The sequence below is a fragment of the Ahaetulla prasina genome, chromosome 1, assembly GCF_028640845.1.
Source record: "Ahaetulla prasina isolate Xishuangbanna chromosome 1, ASM2864084v1, whole genome shotgun sequence".
NCBI classification, from domain to species: Eukaryota; Metazoa; Chordata; class Lepidosauria; order Squamata; family Colubridae; genus Ahaetulla; species Ahaetulla prasina.
In genome coordinates this window covers 329,319,885-329,344,438 of record NC_080539.1, presented here as the reverse complement: position 1 = coordinate 329,344,438, position 24,554 = coordinate 329,319,885, and the positions used below count along the sequence as shown (strand labels likewise).

Here is a 24,554-nt window from a genome sequence, read left to right as displayed (position 1 = left end):
GTTCACCAGAGTCCTACAACATTTAAAAGTGTTGCTGGTGCCAAAGAATAATTTTACAAGCCATCTAATATAATGGCTTTATATGGCTTATATAGTATTATATTATATTGTAATGGGAATTACTGATTTACCTACCTCACTGGAAAATTGTGGTCTGGGTTTATCCTTTCCAACAAGCTATAAAGCTGGAGAGGAGAAAGACATGAGGAAGTTAGTTAGTTTTTAAATCATGTTTACAGTTATATAGGACGAAGGCAGTTTGTCCCAGTTTGAGTTTATCATGTGAATATTCTCCAAGGCTCCCTGGGCTTAGAGGTTTTCTGAGGAAGCCAAAAATTCTCTCTCAGATACAGCTTAGAATATTTTTTATAAAGTGAAAGGATTTCCACATTTACAAACCAGCCTGCCTGGCTTCTGATAATTTCACATGATTTCTATTTTAGGCAAATAAAATAAAAACATTCTATTCACAACTAGATAAATGTACTAAATTCTGAGCAGCACTAATGCAAATTTGGAATTGTTCTATGAGTTGTACTGTAGTTTAGAAGAAGACAACGTTTTAGAAGAAGACGTAAAAAAAGATGCTGTTTACAGAACATCTTGAAATGACTTTTTTAAAAACATGGATAAAGTTAACGCTTGCTTTCCCTCTGTTGTGCTCTATATGATGCAGTCAACCATTCACATTTCATTTAAACCCCAGTATTATAGCTAAGACATTTACCTCTTGATGCCGGTTTCCTTCCCTGATATAGACGCTTGCCAAGTTTGTCACGATAAAAGCCCACAATTCCTGATGGGTGGTGAGCTACAGCACGGAAAAGACACATATAACCAAAAAAAGGTTAAAGCATTTTCCCCTTCTTACAGGAAGTCCTCAACATGGCATAGGGCCGGGTTACTTACGGGACCGCCTGCTGCCACCGATTGCCTCTCACCGACCCGTGCGCTCTCACAGGGAGGGACTCCTCAGGGTGCCATCAGCCAGGCAGTGCCGACTGGCGACACCCAGGGGAAGGGCCTTTTCTGTGGGGGCCCCCACCCTCTGGAACGAGCTTCCCCCAGGACTCCGCCAACTTCCTGACCTTCGAACCTTCCGCCGCAAGCTTAAGACACATCTATTTATTTGCGCAGGACTGGACTAGAATTTTTTAAATTTTGAATTTGGTTTTAATGGGTTTTTATTATTTGTATTTCTATTTTAAATATTCGGCTTTATTTAATAAGTTTTTTAATTGTTGTTTTATTCTGTATTTATATGTATGTTTTATTCTGGCTGTAAACCGCCCTGAGTCCCTAGGGAGATAGGGCGATATAAAAATGCGAAAAAATAAATAAATAATAAATAAATAAATAACTTACGTCTGATTGTTTAAAAACTATTTGAAGTGACAACATCCTTGTGAAGGGTGTTTTATCGCCTGTAAAAACACTTCCAGCCATTGTAAAAAAAAATTGTGCTGCCCCCTAATGGTTTCGTGAGCACATTTTAAGGACTTGGCAACCGGCTTGCATTTATGACCGGTTGCAGCTTCCCAGGGTCACGTGACTGAGATTTGCTATATAGGTTTTTTTGCTGGTTTCTGGCAAACAACGCACATTCAGAATATTTTTGCTTTACAGTTGCAGGATTCAACTTACAACCATGTGATTCGCTTAATGAATGTCATAAAAGCCGTTGAAATCAGGCCCAGTCACATGGATGCCTTAATAATATTCGGCCTTATTTAATGCTATTTTAAATATTCGGCCTTATTTAATAAGTTTTTTAATTGATGTTTTATTCTGTATTTATATGTATGTTTTTTATCAGGCTGCAAACCGCCCTGAGTCCCTCGGGAGATAGGGCGGTATAAAAATGCGAATAAATAAATAAAATAAATAAAATAATAAATAATAGAAATAGCAGATTTATATACCGCTTCCAAGGGCTTTTACAGCCCTCTCTTATTTACGGAGTCAGCCTCTTGCCCCCAACAATCTGAGTCCTCATTTTATCCACCTCGGAAGGATGGATTTGTCAACCTTGAGCCTGGTGAGACTCAAACCAGCGATCTGCAGGCAGTCGGCAGGCAGCAGAATTAGCTTGCAGGACTGCATTCTAACCACTGTGCCACCACCGCTCAACAACCGCAATGACTTAACAACCAAAATTCCAGTCCCCGTTATGGACTTAAGCCAAAGACTGCTGCATGAGTCTTCCGAGTTATTTAATTAATTAAATTATTAGAAGAGGAGAGGTACACCCACAAGGACAAACCAAAAGAAGAAACCCCCTACTGAGCGCCATCTTACCCGAAGTGCTGTGGTAAACTGTGCTTCTGCGTTGTCCATGCAGTTCACAGAAATGCAATACAGCCCCTTCAAAGGAAAACAGAAAAAGTTGAAGGAAAGATACTTTGGGTTTTAGGAATGAGGACTCGGTGGAGGAGGTTGTACCACAGTGCACATAGTGTAGAAGATCTATGTTCCTAATATAGATCTATGTTCATGTTTGATTTGCTTTAATAGTTATGAATCTAACTTCTCTTCCCACCTGAGAATGCAGCGGGAATTCCAGAAGAGAAATACCGGTAGCCCCTGATTTACAACAGTTCGTTTAGTGACTGTTTGAAGTTACAACAGCATTGAAGAAAAGAGACTTGAGACCAGTGGCGAAATTAAAAAAATTTTTACTACTGGTTCTGTGGGTGTGGCTTGGTGATTGTGGTATCGCTTGGTGGGCGTGGCAGGGGAAGGATACTGCAAAATCCCCATTCACACCCCACTCCAGGGGAAGGATACTGCAAAATCCCCATTCCTACCCCATTCTGCGACCAGACAGAGGTGATATTTGCCGGTTCTCCGAACTACTCAACATTTCCACTACCGGTTCTCCAGAACCTGTCAGGACCTGCTGGATTTCACCCCTTCTTCTGACCATTTCTCACACAACTGTTGCAGCATCCTCATGGTCATGTGATCAAAATTCAGACATTTGGCAACTGACTCATGTTTATGACGGTTGCAGTGTCCCGTGTGCAGCGTGACCACCTTTTGTGGCCTTCTGACAAGCAAAGACAATGGGGAAAGCCAGATTCGCTTAACCACGTTACTAAGTTAAGAACCGCAGCGATTCACTTAACAATTGTGTCAGGAAAAGTTGTAAAATGAGGTGAAGCTCACTTAACAAATGTCTCGCTCAGCAACAGAAATTTTGGGCTTAATTGTGGTCGTAACTTGAGGACTACCTGTAAACCTATTCCTTCTCTTTGTAACATGGCATGAAGCTTTGGAATGATTTTGCCCTGGTTTTTTTCTCCACACAAATAATTCATTTAAACCAGGGATGTCCAAACTTGGCCCCTTGAAGAGTGGTGGACTTCAACTCCCAGAATTCCCCAGCAAGCAACTTGCTCATGTTTATAGCTCATGCTGGCTGGGGAATTCTGGGAGTTGAAGTCCACCATTCTTCAAAGGGCCAAGTTTGGACACCCCTGATTTAAACCCTTCTGTTGTCAGTCTTGCTCCCCAATAAAGTCAATCACAGCAATTCATATTCTGCTTCTGCTTTCCATAGCTTTGATGAACATTCATGATATTAGATCCAAATTTTCCTATTCCTGGCCTTTTAAACTTATCCTCAACTTAAGGTTATCTAGTTGTCTTGAGGGAAACCGCCAGCATTTTAGCAATAGAAATGTTGCTAGACAACTACTAGACAACACAGTATCAACAGTAGAAACCTTCAAATTTCTAGGTTCTATCATATCGCAAGATCTAAAATGGACAGCTAACATCAAAAACATCATTAAAAAAGGGCAGCAAAGAATGTTCTTTCTGCGCCAACTCAGTAAGCTCAAACTGCCCAAGGAGCTGCTGATTCAGTTCTACAGAGGAATTATTGAGTCTGTCATTTGCACCTCTATAACTGTCTGGTTCGGTTCTGCAACCCAACAAGAAAAACACAGACTTCAGAGGATAATTAGAACTGCAGAAAAAATAATTGCTACCAACCTGCCTTCCATTGAGGACCTGTATACTGCACGAATCAAGAAGAGGGCTGTGAAAATATTTACATCCTGGACATAAACCGTTTCAACTCCTACCCTCAAAACGACGCTATAGAGCACTGCACACCAGAACAACTAGACACAAGAACAGTTTTTTCCCGAAGGCCATCACTCTGCTAAACAAATAATTCCATCAACACTGTCAAACTATTTACTGAATCTGCACTACTATTAATCTTCTCATAGTTCCCATCACCAATCTCTTTCCATTTATGACTGTATGACTATAACTTGTTGCTGGCAATCCTTATGATTTATATTGATATATTGACCATCAATTGTGTTGCAAATGTTGTACCTTGATGAACGTATCTTTTCTGTTATGTACACTGAGAGCATATGCACCAAGACAAATTCCTTGTGTGTCCAATCACACTTGGCCAATAAAATTCTATCTATACACAGCACAGATAACTGGGGGAAACAGTCAACATCAATCCCTGCTGATGAGGATTAAGGAGGATTTATTCAAGGCCACGTGATCTATAGATCAGGGGTGGGGAATCATGACCCTTTTATGACTGGTGGACTTCAACTCCCAGAATTCCCCAGCAAGCAACTTGCTCATGTTTATAGCTCATGCTGGCTGGGGAATTCTGGGAGTTGAAGTCCACCATTCTTCAAAGGGCCAAGTTTGGACACCCCTGATTTAAACCCTTCTGTTGTCAGTCTTGCTCCCCAATAAAGTCAATCACAGCAATTCATATTCTGCTTCTGCTTTCCATAGCTTTGATGAACATTCATGATATTAGATCCAAATTTTCCTATTCCTGGCCTTTTAAACTTATCCTCAACTTAAGGTTATCTAGTTGTCTTGAGGGAAACCGCCAGCATTTTAGCAATAGAAATGTTGCTAGACAACTACTAGACAACACAGTATCAACAGTAGAAACCTTCAAATTTCTGGGTTCTATCATATCGCAAGATCTAAAATGGACAGCTAACATCAAAAACATCATTAAAAAAGGGCAGCAAAGAATGTTCTTTCTGCGCCAACTCAGTAAGCTCAAACTGCCCAAGGAGCTGCTGATCCAATTCTACAGAGGAATTATTGAGTCTGTCATTTGCACCTCTATAACTGTCTGGTTCGGCTCTGCAACCCAACAAGAAAAACACAGACTTCAGAGGATAATTAGAACTGCAGAAAAAATAATTGCTACCAACCTGCCTTCCATTGAGGACCTGTATACTGCACGAATCAAGAAGAGGGCCGTGAAAATATTTGCAGATCCCTCGCATCCTGAACATAAACTGTTTCAACTACTACCCTCAAAACGACGCTATAGAGCACTGCACACCAGAACAGCTAGACACAAGAACAGTTTTTTCCCGAAGGCCATCACTCTGCTAAACAAATAATTCCATCAACACTGTCAAACTATTTACTGAATCTGCACTACTATTAATCTTCTCATAGTTCCCATCACCAATCTCTTTCCATTTGACTGTATGACTATAACTTGTTGCTGGCAATCCTTATGATTTATATTGATATATTGACCATCAATTGTGTTGTAAATGTTGTAACTTGATGAACGTATCTTTTCTTTTATGTACACTGAGAGCATATGCACCAAGACAAATTCCTTGTGTGTCCAATCACATTTGGCCAATAAAATTCTATCTATAAACAGCACAGATAACTGGGGGAAACCGTCAACATCAATCCCTGCTGATGAGGATTAAGGAGGATTTATTCAAGGCCACGTGATCTATAGATCAGGGGTGGGGAATCATGACCCTTTTATGACTGCTGGACTTCAACTCCCAGAATTCCTGAGCAACTGACTCAGGAATTCTGGGAGTTGAAGTCCACCAGTCATAAAAGGGTCACGGTTCCCCATCCCGATCTATAGGAACTGAAAGAATTTCAACAAATTCTCAGCAAGGCCACACTCTTAGAAAATGAGAGGAATAGCCAACTTAGACAGCTCTTCCCCCTCTGTTTATGCAGGGGCAACTGAATTGTACAGGTAGCCTTTGACTTACAAGCATTTGTTTAGTGACTGTTCAAAGTTACAATGGCACTGACAAAAGTGACTTACAACCTATCTGTCAACTTGTGAAGCATTCCTGACCTGCTCTTGAGTTGCCATAGGCAGGGGGATGGGGAATCAAGCCTCGCAGCTGCATCAAGGAACTTGCATTTCAGTCAAAACAAAGCACATTCCAGCCTGCAACATCAAGGTCATCTCCAGGGTGACACACAGTGACTTCTACAACCCGTTAAATTGCTTTGTTGGGGAATATGACTGATGACACACCTTGGTGGGGTGGGAAACAGGGTCAGAGCCAAGGCACAAATTAAGTGAGGTCAGAGTTGGCTTCACTTGGTTCATGCCGACATGAAACTCCTAATAAATAACTCCTTTTGAAGCTTGGCTTGAGGCTCATGATTTAATTAGTGCATCAGTCGGAATCCTGTCACTATCCTTACACATACGACCGTCGCAGCATCCTGCAGTCATATGGTCAAAATGTATGCACTTGGCAATTGGTATGTATTTACAATGCTGCAACATTCTGGGATCATGTGATTGCCATTTGGGATTTTCCGACAAGCAAAACCAATGAGGAAAGCTGCATTTGCTCAATGATGGCATGATTCACTTAACTGCAGTGATTTGTTTAAAGACCATGGCAAAGAAAAAAAAAGGCTGTAAAATGGGGTGTGACTCACTTAACAGTTGCCTTGCGTAGCAATGGAAATTCTGGTCCCAGTTGCGACTGTACGTCAAGGACTACCTGTACTTGTTACTAAAGCCTTGTGGGGCTCCATTTATTTGAAAACTGGCAGCTTTTCAATGAATGGAACTCGAGTTTCCTACACTGAATAAAATACTGAATAAAATCCTAGATTTACATGCATCACGGTATGCTTTGGGAACTGGGAAGTTATACTCACCAGAAGAGCATGTAGCTGGGCAGCATGATTAGAAAAGAGCCTGGGAGACTGCTGGCAGAGCTGGCATACCTGTGAAATCTTGGTGTAAACAGAAGGGAACATGACTTAATATCTTAGGAGATTCACAACGATTCTTCTGACTTACCCAGCCTAGAAGGGTTCACTTCCTTTCTTTGCCTTCCTCTTTTCTGACACAACTGCTGATTCCAGTTGCACTTTTGGGATTGCTTAATTATTTTGTAAAATCACTTTTCTGTTGCTGCAACACCCCCTCCTTCTCTGGTATAAAAAATATCAGATAAAGCTTCACTGGGGGGGCTTTGGCCGGCTTTCATTTCATTTCACCATGCTTTTCAAATAATCTGTGATGCTGGAAATGGCCAGAATAAGCCCATGCATGACTCTTGGGTGCCCTCAGAATAACAAGAGTTGAAAGGGACCTTGAAGATCTTCTAGTCCAACTCTCTGCTCAGGCAGGAAATCCTAACCATTTCAGACAAATGGCTGTCCAATCTCTTTTTTAAAAACTTCCAGTATTGGAGCATTCACAACTTCTGGAGGCAAGTTGTTCCACTAGTTAATTGTTCTGTCAGAAAATTCCTCCTTAGTTCTAGGTTGCTTCTCTCCTTGATTAGTTTCCTTCCATTGTTTCTTGTCTTGCCTTCAGGAGCTTTGGAGAATAGATCGACCCCCCTTTTCTTTGTGGTAGCCCCTTACATATTGAAACACTGCTATCATGTCACCTCTAGTCCTGATAGCAGCCTTCCAATATTTGAGGGGATCAACCTATTCTCCAAAGCAGGGGTCTCCAAAGCAGGGGTCTCGAATTCTGGGAGTTGAAGTCCACAAGTCTTCAAGTTGCCAAGGTTGGAGACCCCTGCTCCAAAGCACCTGAGGGCAGGATAAGAAACAACGGATGGAAGTAATCAAGGAGAGAAGCAACCTGGAACTAAGGAGAAATTTCTTGACAGTGAGAACAATTGTGGCAATGACATTCCAAGCTCTTCCAAGACTATCTTCTTTTCAACAGCCACAAAGAGTGGTGATCTCAGTTGAACCTCCATATATCTGTTCCCACCACCATCACCACCACCCGCAATTCCAAAGGACACCGAATGCCCTAAAGCAGGCGTCTCCAACCTTGGCAACCTTAAGCCTGGCGGACTTCAACTCCCAGAATTCCCCAGCCAGCAAGGCTTAAAGTTGCCAAGGTTGGAGACCTCTGCCCTAAAGCAGCACTTCTCAACCATGGCTGGCTGGGGAATTCTGGGAGTTGAAGTCCACAGGCCTTATTAAAATGGCCAGGGCTGAGAAACCTTGCCCCTAAAGCAATTTTCTTTACCTCTTGCAGGGCTGTAGCTTTGTGCCCTGTGACCAGCCGGCACATGATGATATGTTCCAACAAGATGACTTGGAAAGATGATAAGATAGGGCTGCAATCAAGCACTGGCAGGAAAGAAACGATGCAGTTTAAGGAAAAGAAAAGGGAGAAAAGGAACAGCTCTTTATTTGGTGGAATGGCCATGCTGAATGTCCTCGACTTAAGACCAGTTGCTTAGCGACTGTTCGAAGTTATGATGGACCTCCCCCCCAAAAAAATGGTACTTACAACCTGGTTCTGAAGTTCTGACATCCAATCTCCTCCCACACACACACTATTATGTGACCAATTTTGGGTACTCGGCAACTGGCCTAAATTTGTGGCCATTTGCACTGTCCTGTGGTCGCGTGACCGCAAATTATGACCTTTTTTTAAACCAAAAACCAGCCTTTTACTTCTGGTGTTTGAAGCACCACAAAAAGGGTTGTAAAATCAGGTCGGTGAATGTGATGACCTGCTTAATGTCTATTGTGATTTACAACCATAATGGGCAGCCTCCATTACAGTTGTTAAGTCAAGAACTACCTTTAATTGTTTTTCTGAAGCAGGGAGATGAGGCATGAGGCATTTTGCTAAAGCTCAGGCTGGCAAAAACACCCTCTATCCCAGGGGTCTCCAACCTTAGCCACTTTAAAGATTTGTGGACTTCAACTCCCAGAATTCCTCAGCCAGCTTTGCTGGCTGAGGAATTCTGGGAGTTGAAGTCCACAAGTCTTAAAGTGGCTAAGGTTGGAGACCCCTGCCCTATCCTATCCTTCCCTCAGTGCGGAAAAAAGAAATATGCCAAAAATATTCCCATCATTAAGAATCGAGGAATTCTTTCTGGCACTGCTAAATTGAAATGCTAAGTGATATCGGTTCCTTTCCTTAAATTCAGAAAAGATCTCGGCTGACTATGCAACTCTGAATGAGCCTAAACCAAGAACAGGGTTTTCTGGTGCTTAGGAGGGGACCTATCACCGGCCCTGAAAAAGTGGTGCACAGGTGCCCTGAAAAGGCAACAATAAATGTAAAAGGGAGAATAGAGAGAAATGGAGCATGCAAGCTGGGCATTGAAGAACAGAATCTGTGTGAAGACACACACCAAAGAAGTTTACTCTGCTCACTTTTGAGTTTCTCTAGCTGCATCAGGGCTTTGTCGGTGTATTTCTGGGCCTTCTCCAAATATCCAGCCTGCATTGAATGCATCACAGTCACCTGGCACAAAAAAGAAAAAGAAACCATACCGCATTTGTTTGGCAGATTATTTTGCAATCCTGAAACAAATTGCTTCAATGTTCTCCCTGCTGCAAAGGAACACGACTCGTTTTACATGAAATACAAAGACAGGGCACAGTTCTAAACGAGAAAACACGCAGGTAGCAACACTGTGAACGCCCATGCTGACACGCCACCTGTGCAATTAAAACAGGCACATTCATCTTCCTCACAACAGGGCACGCGGCACTGCCAAATTGCCCTCGTTGAGAAAGCCTTCTCGCCAATGATGCAATTAACGTACAAAAAAAAAACCCCACAGAAAATCTCTGTCTTTAGTTTCTAATATTGCAGGGTGCTTTTTGTTAAGAAAACAAAACAAAACTTTTATCGAATTTCAAAACATCAATAGGAGGAGGAAGAGATGGTTTAAATGGTTTAAAAAGGAGAAAAAAGAGAAGAAAGCAGGAAAAACACAGAATTGGATGGTGCAGAGAGAAAACAAAAAGTAATTTCCGACTCTCTAGTACAGATACAAGCATAAAATGCAAGTAGATTAAGCCATATCACAAAATATTTCTGTAGTTAAAAACAGTTCTACTCATCAACTCCCAAGGTTATATTTTCATTTCTTTCAGTTTTAAGCTAAAGTCTGAAATTCGTTTCCAAACCACTATTTCAGAATTCCTGGCACCTAAAGATTAGACCATTAGACCATCTAGCCCATCTAGCCCATGGGTGTCCAATCTTGGCAACTTTAAGATTTATGAACTTCAACTCCCAGGAATACTGGCTGGCTGGGGAATTCTGGGATTTGCAGTCCTCAAGTTTTAAAGTTGCCACAGTTGGACACCCCCAATCAAGCCAATGCTGACAATACCCGATTATAACAACTCCCCAAAGTCTGTAGAAGAAAAAAAACCCTCTGCTACTAGACATTCTGCTAGCTGAAAGTCCAGGGACTAAAACTGGGACATTTCTGCAAGCAAAGAAAGGACTCCATCAATGAGCTATGAAGCTGTCGGGAAACCTTGCCATCTTCTGAGCCCATTCAACTCAGTATTGTCTATTAGCATGAATGGTGGCTTTTCAAAGCCACGTATGGAGGCCTTTCTTACCACCTCTTGCCTAGAAATGCTGGTAATTAAACAAGACATCAATTATTTGGAATATATTGAAAACAAAAACAAAGATCACCCAGAGGCAATTTAAAGGAAAGCCAGTAATGCATCCCTATTCTGCTAGCTACTGCAATTATAAGTTGGGATACTAGAGGAGCACTGTGGCTCACGTAGTTAGGATGCTGAGTTGGAAGCTAGCAAGCCTGGTGTTTGAGACCCGAGTGCTGCTGTGGGGCAGGGTGAGTTCCCGTCCTTTGCTCCAGCTCCTGCTGGGGACATGAATGAGGCTCCCAAGCTGGGTCTCCTCTGGGCAATGGTAATGTCACCGACTCATCCTTTCAATCCAAAAGGATATTGCCATGACGATGTTAAAGGAGAAATAGAGATCTCCTTCTTTATGTGCAAAAGACTACTTTCTGGGCCCCGATCCTAAAAAGCCCCTGTTGGAAGGATCACTGAAGCCAAGTTTGTACAATTTGTTTTGGCAAGATCAGATGCAGCATCTCACCAGGTAAACCAGCACACACATGTGCTCCTTGGGCAGCCAATGGAAGAGGTCTGCAGGGTTGCTGGGGAGGATCTCATCATCATGAAGGGTTGAGATGGTCTGGATGCATTGCTGCAGCTGCTTTAGACATGGCTTGACACTCTTCACCTGAGGAAAGGAGAAGCTGCCTCAACAAAGTCAAAACCAAACATGACACCCAAATCAAAGGCACCCTGCCTCCAAGGTCAAGCACACACATTATCCTGATGGCTTTTGTCCTCTTCTCAGTTCATCTTCTCTAAAGATGGAACATTAAAGAACTCCGAAGGTTCCTGTCAAGCTTAATTATTCTTTTTTTTTTTTTTGGTCTTCTTCCACTCATTGTTCCTTCATATATTTGCTCTGTCATTCTATTCTTGGATAGTCCTTGACTTATGACTTGTCGTTTTACAACAGTTCAGAGTTATACGACAGCCTCGTAACAGGTGCTTTATGGCCCATAAAGTACCTCCAGCCCTCATAAAAGGTGTTCCTGTAGCAATCAAGTGATCACATTTTGAGTGCTTGGCAACCTGCTTACCTTTAAGATCGGTTGCAACATCCTGCAGTTACATGACACTGATTTGCGACTTTTTTGCTGGTTTCCGGCAAAAAACCACCCACCAGGAATAATGGGTTTGCTTAACAAGTGTACCTTTCATTTGTTTAGTGACTGCCGTGAAAAAGGTCAAATCACACTGCTGCCTCGATTTACAATTATAACAAGTGACAACCAGACTTCCGGGCCCGATAGTGATTGTGACTCATTTCCTTCATGACTACAATGGTCATGTTACAACCACCACACACAAAAAAAGATCCTAAAGTTGGATCGATCGCATGGGGGATCCACTTTATGTCCATCGCCAACTTAGGAGAGGCTGTTCAGTCGTAATGGAGCACCTGTCATTTTGACAGCATTTTGACATGCAAGATCACCTGAACTGCTCGCAACTCACCTGACCAGCATCCAGGTAATGCGTCACCTGCAGTACCAAGAAGAAGACCCGCAATGATTCTTTCTGGATGGGATTCCCTTGCCAGTTCTCAACAATCTGCCCACAGAGTGTCAGCAGCGGGTGCACCTCCTGCAGTTTCCTCTCCATGAGGAGCAGCTGTGTAGAAGGAAGGAAGGAGAAAAGAATGATAAGCACCTCTTTTCCAAGTTCAGGCTTCCTTAGTCTTGGATTGGATCTCCTCAAATAAAGAAGTAAAACAAAAAATAATAGTATGGTAATCCTCAATTTATGACCATAGCTGAGCCCAAAATTTCTGCTGCTAAGGGAGAACGTTGCTAAGTGAGTTTTGCTCTGTTTTACAACTTTCTTGCCACATACTTGTTAAGTGAATCATTGCAGTTGTTAAATTAGTAACATGGTTGTTAAGTGAATCTGGCTTCCCCGCTGACTGCTCATCAGAAGGTCACAAAAGTTGATAACGGGACTCTGGGACATTGCAACCGTCATAAATGTGAATCACTTTGCAAGCACACGAATTTTGATCATGTGATCATGGAGATGCTGCAACAGTTGCCAGTGTGAGAAATGGCCATTGATCACTTTTTTTCCAGTGCCATTGCAACTCTGAATGGTCACTAAGTGAATGGCTGCAAGTTGAGGACTATCTGTATTAAGTGAGAAGGAGAGTAATTTCTAAGTCCTCAGTTCTGTGATTAACTTTGGTTCTCATCATTTCAAGATAATCCCAAAGAACATACAAAAAAACAAAGACATCAAAAATAAATTAAGGTAGCCCAGTTAGAACAGGAATCAGTAAAAATTCAACTACAAGTTCAAAGAAGGTTTTTTCTCTCTCAGTGGTTCTCCTGTATGTGCAACACCAACTGACATTACAATTTATACCTTCCATGCCAATCGCTTGGAACTTATTTACGCACACAATCCTAGGTATTATAGACATTTCAGAGCTTTAAATGACACTTTCTAACACTGATTCAGTCCCTGGGGACTATCTCTTTTATTCTCAATGATTGTTTAAGATATGAGAAAACAGTCTACACATTGTTGTGGCTTCCAGCGATTTCTCTGATTGAGCTGTTAAAAACACACAGCACAGTTGCTCCAAACCAGCAGTGTGATTTCCCATCATTCTGGAGCAGAATGTATATAAACCATAACTTAAGTCTTCAGGTAGTCTAGAAAATTTTAAAGATGACCCAAAAAAAACCCAAATATAAAAAAAAACCCAGAAAAAATACTTTCAAAATTATAGGCAAGGTGGAGTCCCACATTTTATCCCATTACTCCATAGTCACAGGTTCTTTGAAACAATTAAATGCAGCCTCTAGCCACCCCAAAATTGCCCACCCTTTGTTTAACAGGTGCAAGTATAATTAATCCACACAAAATATAATTTATTTGCTAAATTAATCTGAGATCAGCTTAGTCCAGCACTACTGGTAAAAATGGCAGCAACAAGCAGAAGTGTAATTATCACCTTCCCATATCCTAATTTCATGGAATCTTAATTATTCCAATCCAAGAGACAAATTTACCTTTTTATGGTTGCCCCTCTTAAGACTCTTTATTGCATTTTAAAAGTTTCCAAGAAGTTTCCACATGGTTTTGAACTACACCAAACATTAAAACATAGGTGGGATAGTCACACATTTGAAATGATGTGTGGGTTAACAAAATGCTATTGCTCGTCTCAACAGACGTCTATCAATCGTCTAGACCAGTGTTTCTCAACCTCAGCAACTTTAAAATATATAGATATAAACTTCCAGAATTCCCCAGCCAAAATACCAACTTGAAGATTCTGCAAGTTGAAGTCCACAAATCTTAAAGTTGTCAAGTTTGAGATACACTGCTCTACAAGACCAAAATCTATTTATTATTCATTGCTTCTATATCTGAATAAGGAAAACAAACGAGACTGCAGATTTTAAAGTAATATATAAGTAAAATATTATTTTGTCTAAGCCCCAGTAAACTTACCATGCCTTTGCTTAATAGAAACAGCGCTCTGAAAAAGAAAGGAAAGTTATTAAAATTCCAACACTGTAGAGATATCCCAGAAATACAATGTATTCTCACATTAACCCTAAAACTGCATCAAAAAATATTTCAGAAAAAAATGAAACTGTAACTTTTTGTGATTATTTTGTTGTTATTATAGAAATGGCTAAGTTTCTGATTATATGAAACTAAAAAGTTGAGACTGTAACTTTATTTTGCAACTATTGCACCAAAAAAAGGTGGAAGTCACTGCTTTTCTTCTTTTCCGTTTCCTTCACATCTTTCCCCTTTTTTTTCTTTTCCCATTTTTCCTATTTTTTCTTTCATTTGTATTTTACATTAAGACAGACGTCAATAAAATCTTTTAAAAATATTGCAATCTGCAAAAGAGTACACAACATATTTCATAACTCTATCTGTTCACTTTCTCCCTGTGAATGAAAAAGCCACCCACCTTGTATATTCTGATCCTACCACACGAGCATATTCTGCTCCAACTCCCAAAAGGTCGCAGGCAGAGACCAAATCTTTTTCAAGCGTATGAAGTTGCTAATGAGGAATACACAGAGAAACACACTTAACCTTGAAACAACTCTGAAACAGTCCAGACAGCCATTTATTTTGATTTTGAGAATCAGCTGGGCTACTGATTAAGACCACCAGGTTAGAAACTAAGAGAGGATGCATTCAAAGCCAGCTGTGTGACCTTGGCCCAGTCACTCTCTCTCTCAATCCAATTTACCACTCCATAGAATTGTCTATAATGATTCTCAGTCATCCAGGCCATGGTTGTCCCAAAGGAAGAAATTTTGCTTCTCATCCAAGAAATGAAGAAGCTTCTTGGATGAGGAAAAGCCAATAAAGTCCAGTTGCTTTTTGAAAAAAAAAACACCTTTGGGACACTCCATAGGTCTGTTGTTGTGGGGAAAATAGGAGAAGGAAGGTGTATTGGATGTGTTCACTGCCTTTATTTGTAAAAATTATAAAAATAGGATTCAAAGAAATAAATTTTCAAAGAAGACTTTCCAAGCCCAAACTTTTTTTAAGGTTCTGCAACCTCTAAAGTGATGCTGATGCCACAACCCCATTTATTTTCTGTTAAGCATTGGTACCACAAAGCAAAAAGTCACTAACGTAACTGACCTCTTCAAGAATGTCCTATTTACATTTTTCTCGTAGAACAAAGTCTGTAAGGTGGGCAGATGTTAAGACAGGCAGGATGGTGGTCACAGCACTGTAATAAAATTTCCTCTCTGTCTGTGTGGTGACATTACATACCAGGACAAAGAGGTTGGGGGTTTGGTTGCAACGGTGCAACCATGACTTTGTTTCTTTTGACCCACTATGAGGGTGCCATTACTGCTTCAATACTTAGAACTGAGCTTACGAGTCACCCCTCATCCGCTCACTTATAAAACTTTGTACCAAAGGACAGGCACCCCAGTTACCAAGCTCTTTCCTAAGGATTAATTCAGAAGGCCTCCGTGCTATCTTCTTTCTGAGGTTAAAAGAAGATATGGCTAGGCATTTGTGAAGTAGCTACTTCAGGACCAAACTCTCTTTTAAATTCTCTTTCGCTGCTTTTCCCCCCTCCATTCTATTCATACCCCTGCCACTGAATCTTGTTTCACTTTTTTTGTATTTATTGTTTTTAAACAGTGCTGGAGTTCTTGCAGCCTTTCTTGAAGGCTTTATTACTTTATTATAAACAACTTTGGGCTCCCCCGGAAGGAGGAATGCTACAGAAATAAAAGCAATAATAATAATAGTAATTTACACAGCCGAGAGCAGTCCTGCTTGCTTTATCTCCTGCTGTTCAATGGGCAGATTCTTGGGGTTGTTTTGTCTCTTCCGCAAGGACACTCTGTCTCAGTGATAACTTCGACCCTGAAGCTTTTAACGCAGCAGAATCTCTCTTTATGTGTTTCCCTGTAGAATCCCCCCAAACTCTAAGCTGTTTTTCATACAAGTGGTCCTCACTTAACAACCATTTTTCAGCAGTACTGAACAAATGGTAGTTACATCCAGCTCTCAAAGTTACAGCCACTGCAGTGTCTGCACGGTCCTATCAACAAAATTTGGATGCCTGGCAAAACTGTCCACGTTTACATCCACAGCGTGAACCAGCGGCTCCCATGGCAGGGTACATCTCACCACCCATGGGAAGAAGATGATAATGAAGGTCAGCAGTGGGGGACAACAGTTGTGTAGAGGGGGGTGTGTGTGCATGAATGGACAGCAGTGATGGGAAAAGAAAAATGGGTGAGGGGAGTTGAAATAGAGGCCAGTGCAGCAGGGCAGAAGTGCGAGGTCCTCACCTAAAGACTGCAACCAGGACTACCATTAACTGCTGTCGCTAAATAGTGGAATCGCACGATGTTTCACCTAATAACCACTTCCCTTAGTGGTGGAAATTCAAGCTCCAAGTAAGTTTGTTAACCGAGGTCTAGCTATAACTTAAACCATTTGAGAATAGTGAAACTGAGCTTACCGCAAGCTGAAAAAGAAGGCGACAGTGCCAGTAAGGAGTCTGTTGTGAAATCTGTATGGCTTTACGCAGCAGTGGCTTTGCTGTGTCAACAGAATTCTGGAAAGTATGTACAATAAAAATCAAATTATCATACAGAGATGGAGAAGGACTCAAACACAAAATCAATTGGAAAAAGTCACACCTCGTAAAGCAAATGGAATACCATTCTATTAATTGGAGCGTGCACAATTTTGCAGAAATGACACATCACTTTTTCCAAAAACACACTGTAGCAAATATATTTGTGTAAAAGCTGTGTGAAGAGGTCCAAAGAAGCAAAGTCAACCAAGGGATTCCATCCATGGTATCTACAGTTAAATGCATTCCAAACAGATCCGCTGGGCAGATTGTTTTACCTTTCTAGAGAAGGACAGTCAGAATAAATGACTGGAAACACTATGAGAGCTATTGTTCTGACCTAGGCTTCCCCAGCAGCACAAAGCCGAGTCCTTGTCCTGATAAACACCTTTAATTTACAGTGAATTCCTCTCCAGCAAAGTCTTTCCTCTCCCACAGTCTTTCAAGGTAGTTCATAATTACCGACCTTTATCAGGCTTGGAGAGTGGCCAGGCCATTATCTTTCAGACACTGAAACACTTGGCAAGAATGCAGTAATGAACTAATTGTCTCCTGCACTCCCCTTTCGCTCCTCTTTTATTCCCTCTGGGAGGGGCCATTCATTGTCCACCTGTGGCCTTACTCCCAAGTTAACCCTTGTTCTTTAGCTGTTCCCTTCGTCTGGCAACCCTGCACACGAGCACAATGCAAAGAGGCTCCAGCTGTTTGTCTGCCTCACTGATGTCTGCCTCCAAAGGCAGCCGATAACTGGCATAGGGCCCTGGCCCCCTCTCTGCCTCCAACACAGAGCCCTCATCAGAGCTTTCTCCAGACTCCAGGACTGGCCCTCGTTCCTCCCCAACTTCCTCACTGTCTGAATCTGCTGCCAGATCCGCTGGCAGGCCACAACAGATATTCTGCATTCACCCAAAATGACATCTGCTTCTGAACACCTAACACCCAGAAGCTCCCAAAAAGGGGCACCAAGATGCTAAGTCTACTTCTAAGGAGTTAGGAGCCCGGTGGGACAGTGGTTAGAATGCAGTATTGCAGGCTAACTCTGCCCACAGTCAGGAGTTTGATCCTGATACTCTCAAGCCTTCCATCCTTCTGAGGTTGGTAAAATGAGGACTTCTATTGTTGTGCGCAATATGCTGACATTGTAAACCACCCAGAGTGCTGTAAAAGCACTATAGGGACGTTATATAAATTACTGTTGCTATCAATTGTGTCATCTTAAATATCAAAATAATAAAACATAATCAGACTGAACAAACACTCAGTTCATTTTAATGGAAGTGCTATTGACATCCAAATAAGTCAGTAAAGATGAACAGCTCTTAGCTCTTTTCTATTTTGTATGGAAGAAAGTCTTATATATCAAATCCATTAAATATTAGCATTTGAAGAACTGCATAGGAAAGACACTCTTCTTACCTCTTGACAGTACAACTCAGACAGGAGGCTGGCAGCTTCAAATTTGACATCCTCAAACTGCGGAATCTGGTAGTATCCAAGTTAAGCTAATAACACTTTCTGTTAAAAGTTAAAACAATAGACATTTTTAGTTGGAAAAGATCCAACGCTGTGTTTAATGTAGGATATGCCAAGCACTGAAACTATACTTTCTGTAACTTCTCAGTGTTCCTGTCTGTAATGTATTTAACTGACCACCCCATTTCCAGCCTGCTTGAATAGTTTCAGCAAAGTTAGGCCCTAATATTTTTAAATCAGGGATCCCCAATCCCTGGGCCTCAGCCCACTACCAGGGTGTGGAAGTGGTGGGTGAACGCGCGTATGCGCATCCTTACTTGCACAAGTGGTGAGGAAATCAGGCCAAGTTTAGTGTTAACTTTCAAAACAACCTAAAAAAATTTGAGAATAGATGATTCCAGTTTTCATGAGATCAGAAAAAAGGATACTTGTTGTGATATCAGCCACTGTAAAAAGAAGAGAGAGAAAAAAATTAGTAATTCCTGAAATCCCCTCCCTGTGGAATTTACAGCAATCTCTAAAGCAGGGGTCTCCAACTTTGGTCCCTTTAAGACTTGTGGACTTCCTCTGGGAGTTGAAGTCCACAAGTCTTAAAGGGACCAAGGTTGGAGACCTCTGCTCTAAAGGGAACAGTTAATGATGCATTTCTGAAACGCAGCAAATGAACAAATAATTTTTATTATGGTTTATGGCTAATCAAGACACAGTGAAGTGTCAGCACTGCACTGTCCTTGCCCTTCCTGCCAAACTGAACTCTTCCTGTAGTCTCAAAAGTTAGAAAAGATCATTTTTGTTTATCCAGACTTCACCCTCACAATCCTCTTGAAATGCTGATTCTTTTATTCCTTGAAATAGTCACTTTTCATTTTTCCTGTACCTCCTGAAGTTCACTCTTAAAATGCTGTATCTGTTTAAGGGGCTATAATAAGCTCAGCGGAAGCCCCAATATTCAAATTCTGGAAGCTCCCAAGTTGGATGGACAGGCTTGACTCAGAAAGATCATTACTAATCAGTGTAAACTATGAATGGGAAATTAGCTGGCAGGCCAATACACATGTATTCATCTGGATTTTCACCTGTTTTTCTCTCTTCAAAACCTGATTGCTGGGAAACAACCAAGAGACTGGAAGGCGGGAATATTGTTACAAGCTGCTCTTGAAGGAGAGGCTATCGGCTTTCACTGATATTTCTGAGTCTGTGAACACTGATTCTGCCCACTGCTGGCACAAGGCCATCTCGGGTGATTATCCACAAGGAAAGGCAGCCCTGAGGCTGAAATGGGATCCCTTTCTAATGTTAGTTTATAATGCAAGACGAGGGTCTGATTTCATTGCAGGCGGTCCTCAACTTATGACCACAATTGAGCCCAACATTTCTGTTAAGTGAGACATTTATTTGTTAAGTGAATTTTGTCCCATTTTACGACCTTTCTCGCTATAGTTGTTAAGTGAATCACTGCAGTTGATAAGTTGGTAACACGGTTAAGTGAATCTGATTGATTTTCCTTGTCAAAAGGTCGCACAATGATCTTGGGACACAGCAACAGTAGTAAGTATGTGTCAGTTGCCAAGCATTTAAATTTCGATCACATGATCATGGGGGGGTGCTACAAAAGTCGTCTGAAAAATGGTCACTAATCGCTTTTTTCAATGCCATTGTAACTTTGAACTTTGTCACTAAATGAACTGTTGTAAGTCAAGGACTACCTGTATAAACAAAGTTCCTGTGTTCCTACTTATTTTCTCTCTTTTATTCCTAGAATAGATGTTTTCTTTTCCGTTCAACTCCATTCTTATCTTATTTCAAATGTCAGGATTTAAGAGCTGTGCATTATTCTCCACCAGACTCTTTGGAGAAGCTCCTGCCTCCTTTGCTAATACCTAGAAATAATTTAGTTTAGCTATAAACTCTTTTTTTTTTTATTGTACAACTGCCTTAAAAATCTATCCAGTTATGCATGTAGAGAAAAAAATGGGGGAAAAAGTTATGTACCTTAAACTCATTTGTTTATAACAACGTAGCAATATGTGACACAATAGAGAGAACTGTACAATCATCCTTAGGCTTCTGCAAGTTTATGTGCAAAAGCAGCAACCACTAAGCCAGATTCCTTTTGAACTATCTTGCTCAACCTGATGTCTTCCAGATGTGCTGGTTTACAATCGACATCACTCCCACTTAAAATATGTCACTTTTGTTACTTGAATTCTCAAAGCCTCTTAATAGCTCAAACACAGCACCAGGAAAAGTTTAGGAGTAACATCTACAACAGTAACATATTTGTCCTTCTATGGACAAGGAGGAGAAAGGAGTGCTAAACAAACAACCTTGCACTACTGATCAAAAGGCAAGATAAAAATCTAATGAGGAAAAAAAGATTTTTAAAGTCAGGGGCAGGGATGAAAAGAAAAACAGAATCAAAACATGAACGGAGCTCGTATCTTCACCTGCAGGCTGGAAGACCCAGATGAAGAGGATAAAAAATGCTATAATGGGCACCCGATGTGCTTCAGGAGAAACTACTGCAGATTGTGGGGCCACCACTGAGAAGGCCCAGCACGTCTGGACAGCAGCAGTTTTGACTCTAAGAATGGCCTGCATAGTTAGAAGGGACGTTGGAGGTCTTCTAATCCAACCCCTACTCAGGCAGGACACCCTATATCATTTAAGACATTTAAGTTGATGTCCAGTCTCTTCTTAAAAACTTCCATTGATGGAGCACCCATAACGTTGGAAGGCTTGTTATTCCACAGATTAATTTTTCTGTCAAGAAAATACACAAGTCTGTCTACCTGGGTATACAAATGCAGGAAGTCCTCGACTTACAACAGCCTGCTTAGTGACTGTTCGAAGGTACAACGTTCAAAGTTACAATCTTCGATCGTGAGGTGCTTCTGTGACTTACGACCAATTATTCACCCTTACGACCATTTCCAGCATCTCCACGGACACGCGGTCAAAATTCAGACACTTGGTGACGGACTCATATTTATGAACCTCCTGTAGGATCCAACTTTTGCCACCTTCTGATGAGCAAAGTCAAGGGGAAGCCAGATTCACTTATCAGCCCCCCGTTATTAAATTCATAACTGAAGCTGTTCACTTAACAAAAAAAACGTGGCAAGAAGGGTTGGTAAAAACTGGGCAAAACTCAACAAACATCTCACTTAGCAAGTGAAATTTTGGGGGGGGGGAGCTGCCACTGTGGTCGTAAGCCGAGGACTACCTGTGTTTTTTTCCCCCTATCTGGGACCACACATCCAAGGCGCACCTGTACACAAGCCCACCAGTCCTCCTTCCCTCCCTGGGCCAATCTGAGGGGGTCACCCCGCATCCCTTCCACCTCACCCCGGGGACGCACCGCTTTCTCGAGGTGCCCGCGGGCCTGCTCTCCGTTGCGCGTGTGGTGGTAGAGGACGGAGCCGAGCTGGAGGTGGGTGCGGGCTTCGACCCGAGCGGGGGGCTTGCGGGGCAGCACGGCCTGGAGGCAGTGGACGCAGAGCCGCACCTTGGGCGGGCTAGAGGTGCGGAAGTGCTCGGCCAAGCCCAGCAGCGCCACGTACCACGACTCGGAGGCCCCCGAAGACACCGGAGCGCCGCCGGCCCCGGACGCGGAGGACGTGGACGACGAGGAACCAGCGGAGCCACCGCCTCCTCCTCCTCCTGCCGTGGCCTCAGCCCCGCCGGAGACCGCCGCCCCCGAGCCGGGCCCGGCGCTCCCTCCCACCGCGGGCTGAGGTGGTCCTGCTACGGACGAGGCGGCTGAAGCTGCCGCCGCCGCCGCTGCTCCCCCGGCCACGGAAGACGACGAAGGGGTGGAGGAAGAGGCCGGAGCCGTCGTGGCGGCGGCGGCAGCGGTGGAGGAGGAGGAAGCCTGCGCTCCGCCCCCGTTGCCCGCCGTCTCCGTCGAGCCGCCCGACGCCCCGACGGCGGCCATCTTGGCTTGGCCTCCGTAAGGACCGGGAGCCAACGGGAGGTCGCTGCGCGGCGGACTCCAGAGACTCACCGCGCAGGCGCAGGCGCCGCAACGCTTGATGGGAAAGCGAGTCCTTGGAAACGGCGGTGGCTTATTCCAACCCCCCCCAACCCCCCCCCATCACGCGTGGAGAAACTTGAGTTGGGAGACAAAAGGATTCTTCTCTCCATCCCCACCTCTCCCTCCCCGGCTCAGGAAACAGGTCCTCCTCTCGAGAGGTTGAATCTCATCCCCTCCGCTTTCTAGATCTCTGTTTTTCCGTTGAAAAAAATAAATAAATGTGCATCACATCGAAACAAAACTACACCTTCATCACTCTGCTAAACAAATAATTCCCTCAACACTGTCAGACTATTTACTGAATCTGCACTACTATTAATCGTTTCATAGTTCCCATCACCAATCTCTTTCCACTTATGACTGTATGACTATAACTTGTTGCTGGCAATCCTTATGATTTATATTGATATATTGACCATCAATTGTGTTGTAAATGTTGTACCTTGATGAACGTATCTTTTCTTTTATGTACACTGAGAGCATATGCACCAAGACAAATTCCTTGTGTGTCCAATCACACTTGGCCAATAAAATTGTATTCTATTCTATTCTATTCCTTGCACCGACATGGGATGCGCGTCCACCTCTATCCACCGGTCCTCATTTTCAAAAGTGTGTTGGGGATTAATTGTTTTAAAAAGTGCATAGCTTATTTTTAGAACTTTAGCAAATAATGAAGAGATCGGTCGCTTATAGAATAGAATAGAATAGAATAGATTTTTTTTATTGGCCAAGTGTGATTGGACACAGAAGGAATTTGTCTTGGTGCATATGCTCGCAGTGTACATAAAAGAGAAGATACGTTTATCAAGAATCATAAAGTACAACACTTAATGATAGTTATAGGATACAAATTTAACACTTAATGATACAACACTTAATGATAGTCATAGGCTACAAATAAGCAATCTGGAAACAATATCAGTATAAATCAACAAAGTTACAGTCATTCACTTTATACTGCCTGCATTTTATTAGAGTTTTGGATCTTTGATTCTTACGGGGATGAAAAGTGATTTTTTCATCATAGGAGTCATTTCGAAAGCAGTCACCTTAAAGTGGCAGAGAGGACACATTTCAAAACAATGTTAAATTCTTTAGTAATAGTGGCCTTTAACTCCTTTTGCATCATGGGAAATATAGTTTCCTATAGTTAAGATCAGAATAACTCAGAGGAAGTTTTGCAGCCGGTAACCAAGTCTAGTGAGAACCGCTATTTTTTTTCCTTCTCTGTTGCCATAAGAGCGCCTGACGGGAGTGTGTCAAAATAGAGCTGGAAGGGACCTTGGAGGTCTTCTAGACCCTATACCATTCCAGACAAATTATTCTCCAAAGCACCGGAGGGCAGGACAAGAAACAATGGTTGGAAACCAATCAAAGAGAGAAGCAACCTGGAATTAAGGAGAAACTTCCTAACAGTGAGGACAATTAACCAGTTGAATAGCTTGTTTCCAAAAGTTGTGGGTGCTCCTTCACTGGAGGTTTTTAAGAAGAGTCTAGAGTAGACAGCCACTCGTCTGAAATGGTATAGGTTCTCCTGCTTGAGCAGGGGCTGGACTAGAAGACCTCCAAGGTCCCTTCCAGTTCATTCTATTCTAGTCTAAATGGTTCTCCAGTCACTTTTTGAAAGCCTCCAATGATGGTGCACTCACAAGGTCTAAAGTCAAGCTATTCCACTGGTTCATTCTCCTCACCGTTAGGAACTTTTGCCTCAATTCCAGGTTGCTTCTCTCTTTGATTAGTTTCCATCCATTGTTTTTTGTCCTGCCCTCTGGTGCAGGATAATGCTTTTTTGTCCCAGTGGACAAAACAATACTCAAAATTTAAATGTAACAGTAGCATTACAATCTCCCAGACTCATAAAACTTCCCCAGAGAACTCATTTTCCAGCCTCTGCAGGTCTACGGACTTGAGCGGAAGGGGTTTGGACTAGATCAGGGGTCTCCAATCTTGGGAACTTTAAGACTTAAAGACTTTAAGACTTTAAACTTTAAGACTTAAAAGACTTTAAAAGACTTTAAAAGACTTTAAAACACTTTAAGACTTTAAGAACTCTGGGAGTTGAAGTCCACAAATCTTAAAGTTGCCAAGGTTGGAGACCCCTGGACTAGATGACCTACAAGAACCCTTCCAAAAGTCTGTAGAGATTCTCAAGTCACCCAGGTCATGGTTGTCCCAAAGGTGCTTTTTCAGGATTCAACCAGACTTTCCTGTTTCTGGTTTTTTTTTTTCTTTTGAAAAAACTTCTTGAATGAGAAGCGAAACATCTTC

General features: G+C 42.2%; 1 protein-coding gene across 2 annotated transcripts in view; it reads right to left on the bottom strand.

The window, feature by feature from the left end:
* Window positions 1-22,238, bottom strand: part of MAU2 (MAU2 sister chromatid cohesion factor) — a 35,025-nt gene extending 12,787 nt beyond the window's left edge. Inside the window, exons 1-14 of one of the 2 annotated variants that reach the window (XM_058162502.1) lie at window positions 21,609-22,238; window positions 18,676-18,693; window positions 18,191-18,256; window positions 16,658-16,753; window positions 14,621-14,715; window positions 14,146-14,173; window positions 12,145-12,300; window positions 11,168-11,314; window positions 9,448-9,538; window positions 8,303-8,406; window positions 6,961-7,038; window positions 2,299-2,364; window positions 728-811; window positions 136-185 (exon numbers count right to left, since the gene is read on the bottom strand). In XM_058162502.1, the coding sequence (XP_058018485.1) occupies window positions 136-185; window positions 728-811; window positions 2,299-2,364; window positions 6,961-7,038; window positions 8,303-8,406; window positions 9,448-9,538; window positions 11,168-11,314; window positions 12,145-12,300; window positions 14,146-14,173; window positions 14,621-14,715; window positions 16,658-16,753; window positions 18,191-18,256; window positions 18,676-18,693; window positions 21,609-22,184 (1,655 nt within the window). In that variant the 5' untranslated portion in view covers window positions 22,185-22,238. The remainder of the gene's footprint in view (window positions 1-135; window positions 186-727; window positions 812-2,298; window positions 2,365-6,960; window positions 7,039-8,302; window positions 8,407-9,447; window positions 9,539-11,167; window positions 11,315-12,144; window positions 12,301-14,145; window positions 14,174-14,620; window positions 14,716-16,657; window positions 16,754-18,190; window positions 18,257-18,675; window positions 18,694-21,608) is intronic. The other variant, XM_058162503.1, reaches the window with a different exon arrangement.
* Between the last annotated feature and the right edge of the window lie 2,316 nt (window positions 22,239-24,554).